We start from the raw sequence: 14,347 nt of genomic DNA, 5'->3' as shown, positions 1-14,347 counted from the left end.
TCTGCCACTAAGAATTTGTAGTTGTTTGTTATAATGGGCAATGGATATACCTCCTTTCTCATTATTTGCTTGTTTCTTTTTTATATCACTTCATAAAGAACTTGTTTTTTCTTCTACAGCCTTTGTCTGGGCTATCCAGCCAAAAAATGAATTTCCAGTTCTCACGTAACATTTGAAAATTATCTTTGTTCATTTGAACTTATCAGCACCCCTCCTACCTTCAAACTGGAATGCTATTTGTATATTCTTTATCTATTTTATAACATTCAGTAAAAGTATCATTTAAGTGGCTATGGTTTTCGAAATATGCTGACTTTTTTTCTAATGTGGTAGGCATGTTTATGAGTTTCTATCCACACCACACTGCAAAAGATTTCCACATACCTCCTATATCAGGTCGAAGTTTATTGTCATATCCTTCCAGAAGGTTGTTTAAGATAACAGTGACATCACCCTCAGGAACTTTGGGTGTCAAGACCCATGTTTTGTTAGAAGCATAATCTTCATAGTCATCATCAGATTTTTGGCTAGTGAGGCTGAGCAAACAAAAATATTGGTTAAGAAACTTGTAGACTGCATCCAAGTTAACTTTTACTCCCAAAGCACTGGCGGAAAAGCAGAAATGAAACCGGGTTACAGGAATAAAAATTAAAATGGATTATAGTGAAAATTCCTACCTGAGGATTAGTCTAGATCATTGAACCTCACAATGGAGGTTACAGTTTATAAAAGTGTACTCTCCAGGTTTTCAGAATGCTCTGCCTTCCCACCTACAAATAGACTATTCTTTACCAGTTGTTTTTGCCTTTTCTATAGTTGACGTTCTTTCTGCCCAACAGCCCAGCCTCATGAAGGACCTATTGATTAACCTATTTTTGTGGAAGTGATGCTTAAACGATCAGAATGCAGTCTGAGAATTCAGGCGTGATGTCTACTTCTTTTTCCTGTGAGACATTAACTTGCTCCCACCTATTAATGAAAGTAAGAGACTGATAATTAGATTCCCTCCCACAAACCGCCAGCCAAGCCTCTCCCTCCTCGGTTGAACTACTAGGAGAGCTCAGTCTTGCTGCCTTTGCTTCCCCCAGGCCGTGCGTATGTGTATTTTTCCTCTCTTGCACTGAAGCAAGGGCGGTTCATTTATCTTTGGTTAAGAACCTGGTACTATGAAGAAAAATATACTTGCAGACTTTCAACCACTCTTTACTATAGCAAAAGCTCCTAAACTGGACATTCATACTATTGCTTAATGTATTACAATCATAGAAATGAAACTACATATTTTGAGTGATCAGAAGGCCACAAAATATGCTGTGATTCAGTTTTCCATGCCCAAACATATCAGAAAATCCCCATGGTTGGACTGGAAGCTAAGGCTGACCTTGGAAAGATAGTAGAATTACTGTAGCTTGTTTTTCCCCTGCCCCAAGTTCAATTCCCCCTCTCCCACGGCCCACAATGCACAAGACAATTGTATTTTCCGTATCTAGAGGTAAGGGAAAACCTTACAAAAGGTGCCATTTTCATTTTTATCAGCACTCAGTGCAAAAGGGTTACATCTGGGGTTTGTGGTGAAAAACATAACAAATGTCAAATATAAAATATCCCACCTGTCTTCAATTTATTTTCCTAAGTACACGGTATAGACTGAATCTTGTCAGAAATCAAATCACTGCCCCACATTACCCTAATTGAATATATATGTATTATGCTCATTAAAAATATGTTTTTCTCAAACCATATGTATCGCCTTTCTTCAGTTATACTCAGTCATATATATATGGCTGTGTTTTATATATGAAGCTTGGAAACATAGATAGATGGTAAAATGGTAGAAGAAAGCTAATAAGTGATTAACCTGGCCTGAGAATGAGTGAGGGAGATGAACTTTTAAGAGAAATCACAGGCATGAATCAATTTAGTAAGCGAGTAATCTCTTTTTTATGTTCCTTTATGAAAAAGAACCATGTAAATTGAGCCACGCATCTGCATTACACCCAACACAGCAGTGTTTCCATCCTGCACTTTAGTAACAGGGGAGCTTTGCCATCGCCGCGCCTGCAGAGGGCGCCACTGGGCACGGGCGGGGTAGGGGAGGAGGGTGGCCTGACCAGTTTTATGGGGCAGAGACCATTTCTCTTTGAAGATAATCCCTCTCGACCCCCAGTTCCTTCTTTAGAGCCCCGGGAACCCTGCCTAATGGAACTCTAATCCTGTGACCCAAATCTGACTACTTTAAGAAGAAAAAAATTCTCTCTGAGATATTTCTAAATCCTTCCAATAAATCATTGAGGGGGAAAAAAACATGTTTGTCCCATTAGATGTCATTGTAATGAAATTTTACTACTGTTTAATTTGGTCACACAAAAGGGCCATTTCAGAAAAAAATTATCTGTCTCTCTTCCCCAGACACAGAAGTGTCTGTCTCACTTCTCTGGTTCTCTTGATCAGACACATGCACCCTATTAAAGTTTCTTCAAGGGGAGGTGATATGTATTACTCAGTTGTTTGGTTTGCTTGCTTAAAGCACTTCCTCCTGCTAAGAAATAAATAGTCTAAGCCTCATTGGTGCTGCATTACTGACATCGCTATTACCTGGTGAACAAGAAGGAAAAATAGTTCAAATGAAGTGATGAGAAATACTTGCTTAGAAGAAATGTCACTTTCCAGAATTGCACCAACAATTCTCTTAATCTCACCCCCTATTGGATGCCAGAAGGATAATCATATTGGTGTCACTTCATAGCATCAGTGATGCATTTCTTTTCATACTTTAAAATGCCTATTTAGCCACAGAGAGGTTAAACAGAGTAGAGAAATTAAGGGCATGTATTTAGGAGTTCGGCATTACCAGGTCTGTGGGCTGGCTTCGTGTCCCTGTCATTATTTTATGACCTTGAGCCAATTATTTAATCTGGCTAAACATCAACATTCTCTTTGGAAAATAAAGTTAACACTAGTATTCATATCACATTTTTGCATAAGGTTAAGAGAATACTCACTAAACGCTTAGCATAGTGCCTGACGCATAGTTTTGGAAAGAGTCTTATTACAGTTATTACTCTAAAGAGCCCACCGCGGCTGATAACAACAGCTCCAACTGTGTAACTAAGCCTGATTCTACAGATGCTTCTTCTATTAGGCTTTTGTCTAATACAGGCGACGAAGGACTCAAAACAGATGTTTTCCAGGAAGAAAAATAATGAGCCCTTACCAATGAAGTTTTTATTCTCTAGAGCTTCTCCAGCTGATGTCTAAATTAACAGGGCTGGTGCATAATCTGGGATTGTGCCCGGATCTGTCTTTAAAAAAGGAAAAGGAGCCTCATTCCATGTTGGTTGTGATTTCCCTCTGTGATTCTTTGGAGTTAAGAACATCCCCGTTTCTGGGTGAACAGTCAAGGGGTGAAGAACTCTGACCACTGTGTACAATTGTGAGCTCTGTGAGAACACCAGGATGGAAATAAATTGATAAAGACTCAAGAAAATTGACTTAACAGTCGAATGGGCTTAGAGCAAACACAAATTTAAACTTCTAGCTAAAGGCACCTATTTAAATAAATAGACTTTAGAAGTGATGATGCTTTCTTGGGTCCTTCAGTTTAAAAAATAATCTTCTTTAAACATTTTTTATTAGTCTTCAAGTATAGTTGTCTCCATTCCCCCCCAATCTTACAAGAGGAAAGAATTACAATTGATATTACTCAATTAACTTATCATAATGGAAACATTCTTTTTTTTTTACAGTTTGAGTAACAATTTCTGGAAGGTAGTGCTAGAAAATGTTCTAAAGCTTTCATTTTTGAAAGCTTTCAAAAAATTGTTAGAAAGCCGTCTGACTGAGAGCTTTGGGTTCTGCAGGAGCGCCTCTGGGGAATTGCTAGAAATGTAAAATGCGGAATCTTGGACCCTACCTGGGCTTCTAAATCGGATTCTTGATTTTCATAAAATCTTCAAGTGCTTCATATACATGTTTAAATTTGAGAATCTCAGGCACAGAATGTTTAAATCAGTGGTTCTAACTCTGGTGTGAGTGTGTGTGTGTGTGCACGTGAGCTGGGGTGAGCCCTTTTAAGAATACAGATTCCTAGGTTCCTAGTTTAAATCTGACTCAGAATGACCATGTTGTGAGGTTATTAATTTTAATTTTCATCTTTATAGTTCTATTCATGATTTAAATTTATGCATGAATACAAACATGTAATGAATTTGTATTTGCCATCAGGAACAAAAATAATATTTAGGAGAAATACTCATAAGTGGGTTAGAAAAACAAAACGAATACTGGAGAGACAATGCTTAATGAGAGATTGCTTTCATTAATATAGGAGATTCTAAATATTTAAATTTGGTTCATATTCTAGATATCTGTCACTGTAAGGATTAATCATGCAGTTATGGAATTATAAACTTTAATCCAAGTATTTCAAATTCCAAAAGATAAAGCCCAGGGTGTACAATAGCAAATGTTTGGGTGCGATATAAAGCATTTCATTCAGCTATCTTTATTTTATTATTTTTTAAAAATATTTTTATTTATTTATTTATTTTTAGAGAGAAGAGAAGGGAAGGAGAAAGAGTGGGAGAGAAACATCAATGTGTGGTTGCCTTTCATATGTCCTCTACTGGGGACCTGGCCTGCAACCCAGGCATGTGCTCTGACTGGGAACTGAACCAGCAACCCTTTGCTTCACAGGCCCGTGCTCAATCCACTGAGCTACACCAGCCAGGGCTCAGCTATCTTTAAATCCATTGTTTGGCTTCATAAAGACAGAATATATAAAATATATATTATATATATTCTCTGACATATGTAAATAGGCAAATAAACAAAAAGTCATTTATTTTTTAAAATTTTGTTGTACTTTTCCCATTACCATTAAGTCCCCTTATACCCCTCCCCCCCACCACAACCACCCCCTTTTGTCCATGTCCACGAGTCCTTTTCCATTTTGTTCAATATGGCCAGAACTGGAAAACTCATTTACTTTCACACTTGAAATATTTTTAAATGATTACCATTTGATTTCTTTGAACCATTAATTTTATTAATACTTTTTTATTGGTACAAGTTTTGCTTACTTTTATTTCACAGGTGCAATGAGTCAAATGTGGAGTGTTTTAGATGATCAAAATAAATCTCCCAAGACATATATCCCAGTAGAATAAACCCTTTGCAACTGTTGTATTAAAAATTCCAGTGCATTGGACCTGCTGCTCTGCCAGTTTTAGCTGTACCGTTGTCTCCACTATATAGTATAGAATCTATTCCTTCCTTGTCCTGCACTCCCAGGGGTCCCCAGCTACCCTACGTTCTCATCAGGCTCTAAATTCCGGTTGGGAACCTCACAGTCCTGAAGCATCAGTAACAGAAGAATGTGCTGTTCCTTAGATCATGGTGTTACCTGAGAGTCTGTTGAGTTTCAGAAAATTGGTCAAATCCCAGTACCTTTGTCTGTATTGTTCTTTCCACTGACAATCTCTCCTTCTCTCCAACTTCTAAAACAATACTCAGCATGGCTTATTCTTTCTTGCCTTTCAATTTTCAACATAAACATCATCTTCTCATGGAGGCCCTCCCTCACCATTTATCTACCTTTGTCCCCCACCCCCCCTTTATATACCCTATTCAGTCCTTTATTTGCTTCTTAGTATTTGTCATAATGTGTATTTAGTGGCTGGCGTTTGTCTGTCTCCATTACTAGATGATAAATTCCATGAATACATGCTTAATTCAGGTTTGTGGAAAGAATCTTCTTTTTTTGCTACCTAGTTTTTCTACGGTAAATAAACCAATAGTCAATACTGTTAAATATTCACTGTGTTCTAAGAATAACTTTAAGAACTTCCTATACATTTTCCCACTTAATTCTTAAACTACTGTAATTCCTATAATAGAATATATATATATATATATAAAGATAGAATATATATATATATATATATTCTATCTTTATGGTGGCAAATGCCAATGGATTTGAAGGAAAACAATGCTATTTACCAATATTCACTTTAGGCAGCCAAAGCAAAATGTTAAACCATTATACCACAAGCCTCTGAAACAGGAGTTGGGGCCAGAGAATCTGCCACTGTACATTCACCAAAAAATAAGATCAGCCAAAATAAATGGTTGCTCAAACTCATTTTTCCCTTAGGACAACAAATTAGTTTATGCCTGAGCTCAATAAAAGTATGGCACCTTCAGCACAAAGTTAATAACATTCAAATTTCATAAGCTTGCCATTGCAGATACCAGTGATTTGATTTCCCCACGCTGAGGAATAAAGCCCAGCTCACAATTTAACCTAATGGATGTGATAAGCTGCATCACTTAAACAATTCTGGGCTCGCAAAGCAATGCGTACTGCAGCGGGTAAGGCAAGCGCGTAAGCTAGGCCGTTTTACAGGGTTCTGCCAGTGACTGCAAAAGGTGGCCTTCAGTAAAAGGGTAGGAGCAGCTATGTAAGGTGAGTACATACCACCAAAGGATATCGGGACTTGGAACCTGATCGTGGAGGAGGAGACTCTGTATTGTCTAGAGGACTAGGAGCTCTTGAGAGCCCTTGTGCTGGTGTTCAGTGACTAGGAGCATCAGAGCACAGAAGCTGTTGGGACGGGTGCTCTATGCACAGATGTGTACAGACAATTGTGTATATGCAGATACAGTGGAGTTAAGGCGGGGAAGTAAACTCCTATTGATTCTGACAGTGAATTGTCCTACTTGTAATGACTTCCTTAGCTCATACCTAGTTCATTTTAAAAATATTAGGATAACAACAGCTGGTGGCAAGTGTGTTTATTTGACTCAGTCCATCGTTATCAGAAGTACATATTCTATTGTGTACAATGCAAACTATTTATTTTATTAGATCACCAGTGACCTATATTCAATAAATGTGTGGGGTTTTATTAGCCAAGATGAATTTTATTGCAAGAATCAGAATGTTCAAACTAAATAAGGAGGCCCTGTCATATGTAATTATAAAGCCTAAGTCTCATACTTTGAAATTAATATCTAGGGCCATAGAGTGGGACTATATGAATTATTTTAGTCTAATTTTAAGCCCTGCCTGGTGTAGCTCAGTAGATTGAGCATGGGCCTATGAACCAAAGGGATGCAGGTTCAATTCCCAGTCAGGGCACATGCCTGGGTTGCGGGCCAGGTCCCCACTTGGAGGCATGTGAGGGGCAAGCATACATTGATGTTTTTCTCCCTTTCTTCTTCTCTTCCCCTCTATCTAATAAGTAAATAAAATCTTTTAAAAATTAAAAATAATCTTATGTTCTACAACTAGTATCAAAGATAGAATTGGCTTCCCAAAGAGCATGTGGTCGTCACAAATGCCAAATTAATTGGGATAATTAAGAAGGTGAGGAGGGGAGATGTGGAGAAGGCAACTACAAGGTTCACGGGGGCCCGGGGCTATAATGGGAAAAAACCATCAAAGTCAGGTCACCTTCTGGGTTTGTCTCCAAAGTCCATTTTCTGTGGGTTGTGTGGCTGTTGTCAGTTTGTTCTAACCCTTTTTAAATAAAAATGGGAGAATGTGGAGCAACTAGGACTCATGCACTGCCGAGGGACAACATTTAGGCAGTGTCTGCTCACGATGAGCACTGGGGTATCCTATCATCGGAAAGGCCATCCCTAGATTTACTCCAAAAACAAATGTGTGCATATGGCCTTTCAAAGACATGCCCAGGAATGCTGATTACTGCACTATTGGCAACAGAAATGAATGGGAACTCAATCCACAGAAGAATGGTTAAATACAAGGTGGTATGTGTACATACTGAAATATTGTATGACAACATAGATTAGTGAACCCCTAATGCTAATTGCAGCAAAACGAATCTGAAAACTAAAAATTTGAGAAAGATGCTACACATTACACGCACGAACACACACACTCTGCATTTCTCCTTTTGCAAAATTTAAGGTCAGGCAAAATTCAAGCCTAGAGCTCAAAGTCAGAACAATGATGGCTTTTTGAGAGCAGAGCAAGAGGCAAGGAGTTGAGCTGGATGTGCAGATGTTTCCCAGGGTGTTGGTGATACTGTATTTTCAGACGAGGCTGGTGGTTATACGGGTTTTTATTTCAATTTGTGATAATTCATTGGGCCATACTTATGTCTTATGTACTTGGTACACATTTTACCTCATAATAATAACAACAAATGTGTTTTAAAAATTAGGTTTAGGTGTGAGCATTAAAAGTAGAGTGTTATTAGGTCCCTAAAGGCAAGAAGTGTTTTGGTTTTCAACAGTGTTGTTTTCCAAACCTTTGCAAGTGCCTGGCACTTGGTAAGATACCAAATGAATGCTTTTTAAAATATGGAATGAATCAATGAGAGTATGACCTTTTTTAAAGATTCAATATTTGTAAAAATTAACTTGGCAAAACTTACTCTTTACAAATATGCATAATGAGTTGTCGCTAATATTAAAATGAACTATCTATATAACATGCCGAAGGATGATTGCCATCAATATTTGGGTCCTATTTTGACCTCCCCATGCTCGTGTTCCCCAAAGCTGAGCATACCTATCCCTGGTTCCCCAGACAGTTGTAAGTGCCTCATAGGCATAGCATTTAAGAGACTGGAAAACAAGTAATTAGAAAATTTTTTCCTTTAAAATTTTTTTCAGCACTTCCAATTATATCAAGGACAGAATCTCATTTTATTTGTAATTTGGCTTTAACCACACTTTCCAACTGGATAACCTAATTTCTAAGGAGAGCAACACTCTGCTCAGAACTTCTGGGAGAAAACAATATATAATTACAACACGATAACATTATTCTGGTTTCATGCTATTTACTTTGCAGTTGTCTTCTGTTATGAAAAGTAAAACTGATTTTACAGGTTTTATTATTTGTATTAAATATATGAAATCAAATAATTGTATTTTTAAAATACTAGTTTTATGATAATAATTAAGTAAAATAAATAGCCAGATGTCTCTCAGACGTGGCAAAAACTGTGAAGGTGGACACATTTGGGAAACAGATCCTTACAGGTTTAGATGTCTTGATTCTCCAGTTAATCAGCGCGTATTACAGATACTTTTGCACAAGGCACAGTTGCAGGTGGAAAGAAGTGCAAACTGCAATGTTGATATTAAAACACCTCTCATCTATTTGAGGAGACAAATACCCGGAACAGGTAGAATGACGCAACATTTAAATAACAAAACAAGGCAATACTAGAAAAACATTGTCCCATGGTAGAGTATGACTAACCTCTGTCTACCAGCATCTCCACCTTGATATTAAGGTTATTTCTATCAGTCTGTCTCTGTATTCACTTCCAAATTTCAGTTTCTGAGATAAGAATATTTTTCTCTGGAACACAAAACATTTGGGGAAACTAATAAAACTTTTGGTTCCCTCTTCTAGCAAATAGAAGGTAATACATATAAACATGCAAAATAGTTCACTTAGGTATAAGGAGGCCGCGGAAGGATCTAAGAATCTCTGTGTACTTTCTCATGGCCCAGGAACAAAAGGCAAAATTATCCCAGATTTAGGATAGTTTCAAAGTCACTGGGAGTCAAAAAATGAACATGAAGGTCAATTCTATTATATGAAATCTCTGTATATCTTCAGATATATATTCAAGTCTATCAAATTGAAATATATTAAAATGTATTGAAATGAGTACTATGTTAGGTATAGGCTTACTCTTAAACAAAATTGCAAAACTTCTCTCTATTTTTTATTCCTATTCACAATGTGTGAAAAGTTCTAGTTGCTCCACATCCTTACCAACATTTGGTCTCGCCAATATTATTTTCACTTTGCTCATTCTGAAAGGCATATAGTGGTATCATATTATGCTTTTAATTTGCATTTACCTAGTGGCTAATCATGTTGAACATCTTTTAATGTGCTTATTAACACCTCACTAACTTATGCATCTAAAGGCACCATGCTGAGTCAACTGTATGATTCCACTTATATGTCATTCTTTTTTATTTAAATTATTTTATTGTTCAATTACAGCTGCCTATATTTTCTCCCCATCCCACCCTCCTTAAGTCACATTATTGAAAAACTACAGTGAGGCCCTGGCTGGTGTAGCTCAGTGGATTGAGCGCAGGCCTGTGAACCACAGGATCGAGGTTCGATTCCCAGTCAGGGCACATGCCTGGGTTGCAGGCCAGTCCCCAACAGGGGACTCACGAGAGGCAAACATACATTGATATTTCTCTCCTTCTCTCTTTTCCTTCCTCTCTAAAGATAAATAAATAAAACATTTTTAAAAACCCACAACTGCATTAAAAAAAAAAAAGAAAAGAAAAACTACAGTGACAGGTAATTTACCAGTTGTTGCCAGAATCAAGGGTGGGACTATAAATCGGTGGCAGGAGGGAACTATTTTGGGGGGAGATAAGACTGTTTAGTATCGTGACTTGGGATAGTGGATTACAAGAATTTACAGGTGTATTAAAATTCACACAACTGTACACCAATAAAGGTCAATCTTTCTCTATGCAAACCTGAAAATAAAACAAACAAACAAAAAAACTATTACATTGTAAAGTAAATCACTGAATTTGAAAATATTCTTTGATGTGAGATTTTTGTGAAATTTTCTCACACTAAAGTATGAGGTAATTGATTCTAAAAATTTTTAAATCTCCTGGTAAGAGAGAAAAATAGTATTGTGGTTTCCTTTCAATTTGGTGAGTAGATTTTTGTGTATTTTTCAGGCTTTAGATGGGACATTACCCTCCCTGGTTCTGCTATACACAGATTAAGTTCAACAGCTATTTATGAATAGGAGATAAGCACACTTTTGTTAATTCTATGAGAAGCTAGAATTAAATTCTAGATTAAATTCTAGATCTAATTAAAAATTAGTCTCCCAAATAATTACTCTCAAATCATATTGATTAATTTGGAATTTTGGAACCCTCTCTGTCATTTCTTTAATGCAAAGTATTAATCTTTATAAAAATGCATCTGCTGATATGTGTTAAACAGAGTGCAATGATTTATAACAATGCCATAAAATAATTAGTATGCTTCAAATAATTGACATAATAGCAGAATCAATAGCTAATCCATGATCATAAGTTTTAAAACAGTGCATGTATATGTGTGTGTATATATATATGTATACATATATATACACAGTGTATGTGTATATATATATATATATATATATATATATATATGGCACTATATATAACTCTAAAGAAGCTGAAAGTCAATCATTAAGTTAATTGCCAAGCAATTGAATATAGGTAGGTAAATTGCAACTCTAACCATTTTCCAAATCATAGAAGGAAAGTGATTTTTCCTTCTATTTTCCCAAATCATAGAAGGAAAATCATTTTTCTTTCGAAGGAACACTGATGGTGTGTTATATAAAGTATTTCTCACGATCCAAACTTCTCTCTGGAACACACTTCAAAGTGCTCACTGTGGCTGCAAGGTCATGCAAGGTCATGCAGCCTTCCGCCCCCCAATCCCTGAATGTTGGATTCTTCATTCTTAATCACTGTCTTAGAGCCATCTGGGCCCTTTTTTACCTCCCTAACACAACCAGGTTCTTACCCCTTTCAGGGTCCCTTTCAGGGTCCTTGCACCTATGTTACCCAATGCTGAGAAACTCTCCCCTTCAATCTTCTTGTGGCTGAATTTTTCCACCCTCTTCTAGTCTCAGGTTGTTATTCATCACTCAGGAGCCCCTCCTGTTCATCCATCTGCAGCAAAGGTTTTCTTCATTTTCTCCATGGCTCCACACTTGTTTAGTTATTGCCTCAACATGTATCATATGTAGAAGTTTCTTATTTGTTTACTGCCTGCCTGCCTCCACACTGCTCCACGGGGATTCAGAAGATGTCTGTTTTTCTCACTCTTTTACCTCCAGTGCAGTTCCAACCAAGTATTATTGGGAATTCAATAAATATTTATAGCAGGAAGGCCAAAGGCATGGAGAAACAAGTTTGTCCACTTTGCACTTATTTTTATTTATATGGAGCATAGCAATTTAGAGCTCAACAAGAGTCAGATGCTATCCTCTGTTAGCCTAGTTCAAGGGGAAAAGAACAACATCATGTAAATTTCTGGGTTTAAAAAAAGGTTGAACGTAAAATGCGTATGTGGTTATACAGCTTCCTTAAATCAGAGGTAATAAGTGAAAGAAATCAATACAAAGTAGAATACTGTTGATAAGTAAAAGTATGGTTACAGTACATATTATATTACTATAATACAGTGTTATGTTTTTTTAAAAAACATGTCTTTATTCTACAATATAAGTTCCCCAAGAACAAGGACTATGGTTGCCTTGTTCCATGCTGGATCTTCTGTATCAGGTAGAGTGCTGGGAGCATAGTGGATAGGGATCAAACAAAATATGATTCACAAAATAAATGGGAATGAAGCAGGCCACCATTCACATCACCTAAATCAGGCTGTATAACCCCCGTCTCCAGTCTTCTGCTTTGTGTGCATGTGTATTTTTATGATCAAATTTCATCAATACTTAAGTATCTATTAAGAATTGGCTTGGGAGATTACTTCAAGTCTGAAGTAAGTCTGAAGTCAAGGAGAATCAGCTTGAATGAGGACATCTCTCCCTCCCCATGTGACTCTTCGCAGAGTTTCTCCTGATGCTTATTCATCAGAGAAACGGGTCTGTGCACACGGCAGCAGCCCGTCTCCAGAAAGGAGCTCCCGTCCCGGACTGTGGACATTGTTCACGACCTGTTGACCACAAGGGCACCTGGAAACGCATAGTCACTATGGCGGATGTTTCAAGCACTATTTGAGTGCCAACATGTCCTTGGTGTTATAACACTGAGTTTGATTCTATTTGCTGTTTATTTTATTATGGAAAAGAGAAGTGACATGTGGTATCACTAGAAAATAATCTACCCAGAGTCACTGTTCTTATGGAATATTTTCATACTTTCAAAAATAGCAGCTTAGTGAAACGTATTCACTGTGATCTCTCCTTTTTAACCACAAGTAGAAACGATGTCTAATAAAAATATTGACAGACCTTAAAACACCTCTCAGGTGAACACTCTGTGTTAAAGACTAAAAGACTTAAAAGAAAATGGAAGAAGGGTAAGAAGCCCTAAAAAGGGCACGTGGAGAGGAGGCAGGAAAGTAAGGCTGACGTCCCTAGGAATCTACTGACCCACAGTGTGGTAGCCGACCTGTGTCTGCTGGAGGGCAGGAGTTGACGCCGGAGAGGCTGTCAGGGTTCAGGTCAGGGAGGACCGTGTTGAGTGATCGTATGCCCAGTTTGCCTGGGAAACTTCCAGTTGGCACCTGTGGTTCTGGCATCATTATTCATAATTAGGCCCTCTCTCACTGTAAAAACGTATCCCTTTTGCACAATAAATACATGGGTGTATATACTGTCTAGCCAAGACAATCATATCTTATGGGAGAAAAGGGAGTTATTGGGAAGCTTTAACCATATTTACATTTTAGAAAGTCCTTCTGAGGTGAAAGTGTCTTTATTTGCAGAAGACAATAGTGTGTATAGAAATCATAAAGAATCTACAAAAACCATTAGAATTAATTACTAGAACTAATATCACAGGATATATATTGATATATAAAAGAAATGGTTTACTATATAACAGTAAACATTTGGAAAATAGATACTAGAATAAAAGATGCAAAATACTTAAGCATAAACTTAAGGAAATGTGCAAGATGTTGACACTGAAATAAATAGTAAGTCGGTGACAAGAATTAAAAGAAACCAAAACAAATGGTGAATGAAACCATGTTTATAAATTGAAAGACTTAAGACTGTCAAAAAGGCCAGTACTGTCTAAATTGATCTATATATTCAAGATCATTTCAACAAAGATGAAATTGGACATTTTTGTTTTGCTTTGGTATAAATTGGGAAATTTTCTAAAACATGTAAGGATATGAAAGATTTAAAATAGACAAATGTGTCCTGGCTGGTGTAGCTCAGTGGACTGAGCACAGGCCTGTGAACCATATGATCGCGGTTCGATTCCCAGTCAGGGCACATGCCTGGGTTGCAGGCCAGTTCCCAGCAGGGGGCTCACGAGAGGCAACCATACATTGATATTTCTCTCCTTCTCTCTTTCCCTTCCCCTCTAAAGATAAATAAATTTAAAAATCTAAAAAAAAAATAGACAAATGTGTTTTGCAAAAGAAGAGCACATATGAATGTGCTTCATGTTTATTAACTGATTTGAAGATGTCTATAAAACCACAACGTTTAAACTCATATAGTGCTGGCCTAGGCATAGACAAAGAGATCAATGGAATGGAATAAAAATGTCAGAAAGAGACCTAGACATATATATATATGCCATTGTGTCAAAGTTACTGAGGAGT

General features: G+C 37.2%; 1 protein-coding gene across 2 annotated transcripts in view; it reads right to left on the bottom strand.

Annotated features, from left to right (window-relative positions):
* Positions 1-14,347, bottom strand: part of GABRG2 (gamma-aminobutyric acid type A receptor subunit gamma2) — an 81,162-nt gene that overhangs the window by 56,766 nt on the left and 10,049 nt on the right. For both annotated transcript variants that reach the window (XM_037037096.1, XM_037037739.1), the window contains exon 2: positions 385-536. In XM_037037096.1, coding sequence (XP_036892991.1) covers positions 385-536 — 152 coding nt within the window. The remainder of the gene's footprint in view (positions 1-384; positions 537-14,347) is intronic.

This window comes from Sturnira hondurensis, unplaced genomic scaffold, assembly GCF_014824575.4.
Source record: "Sturnira hondurensis isolate 20B ecotype Veracruz unplaced genomic scaffold, ASM1482457v3 Scaffold0000022, whole genome shotgun sequence".
NCBI lineage: Eukaryota > Metazoa > Chordata > Mammalia > Chiroptera > Phyllostomidae > Sturnira > Sturnira hondurensis.
The sequence above is the reverse complement of the archived record's forward strand: the minus strand, read 5'-3'. Positions and strand labels throughout refer to the sequence as shown.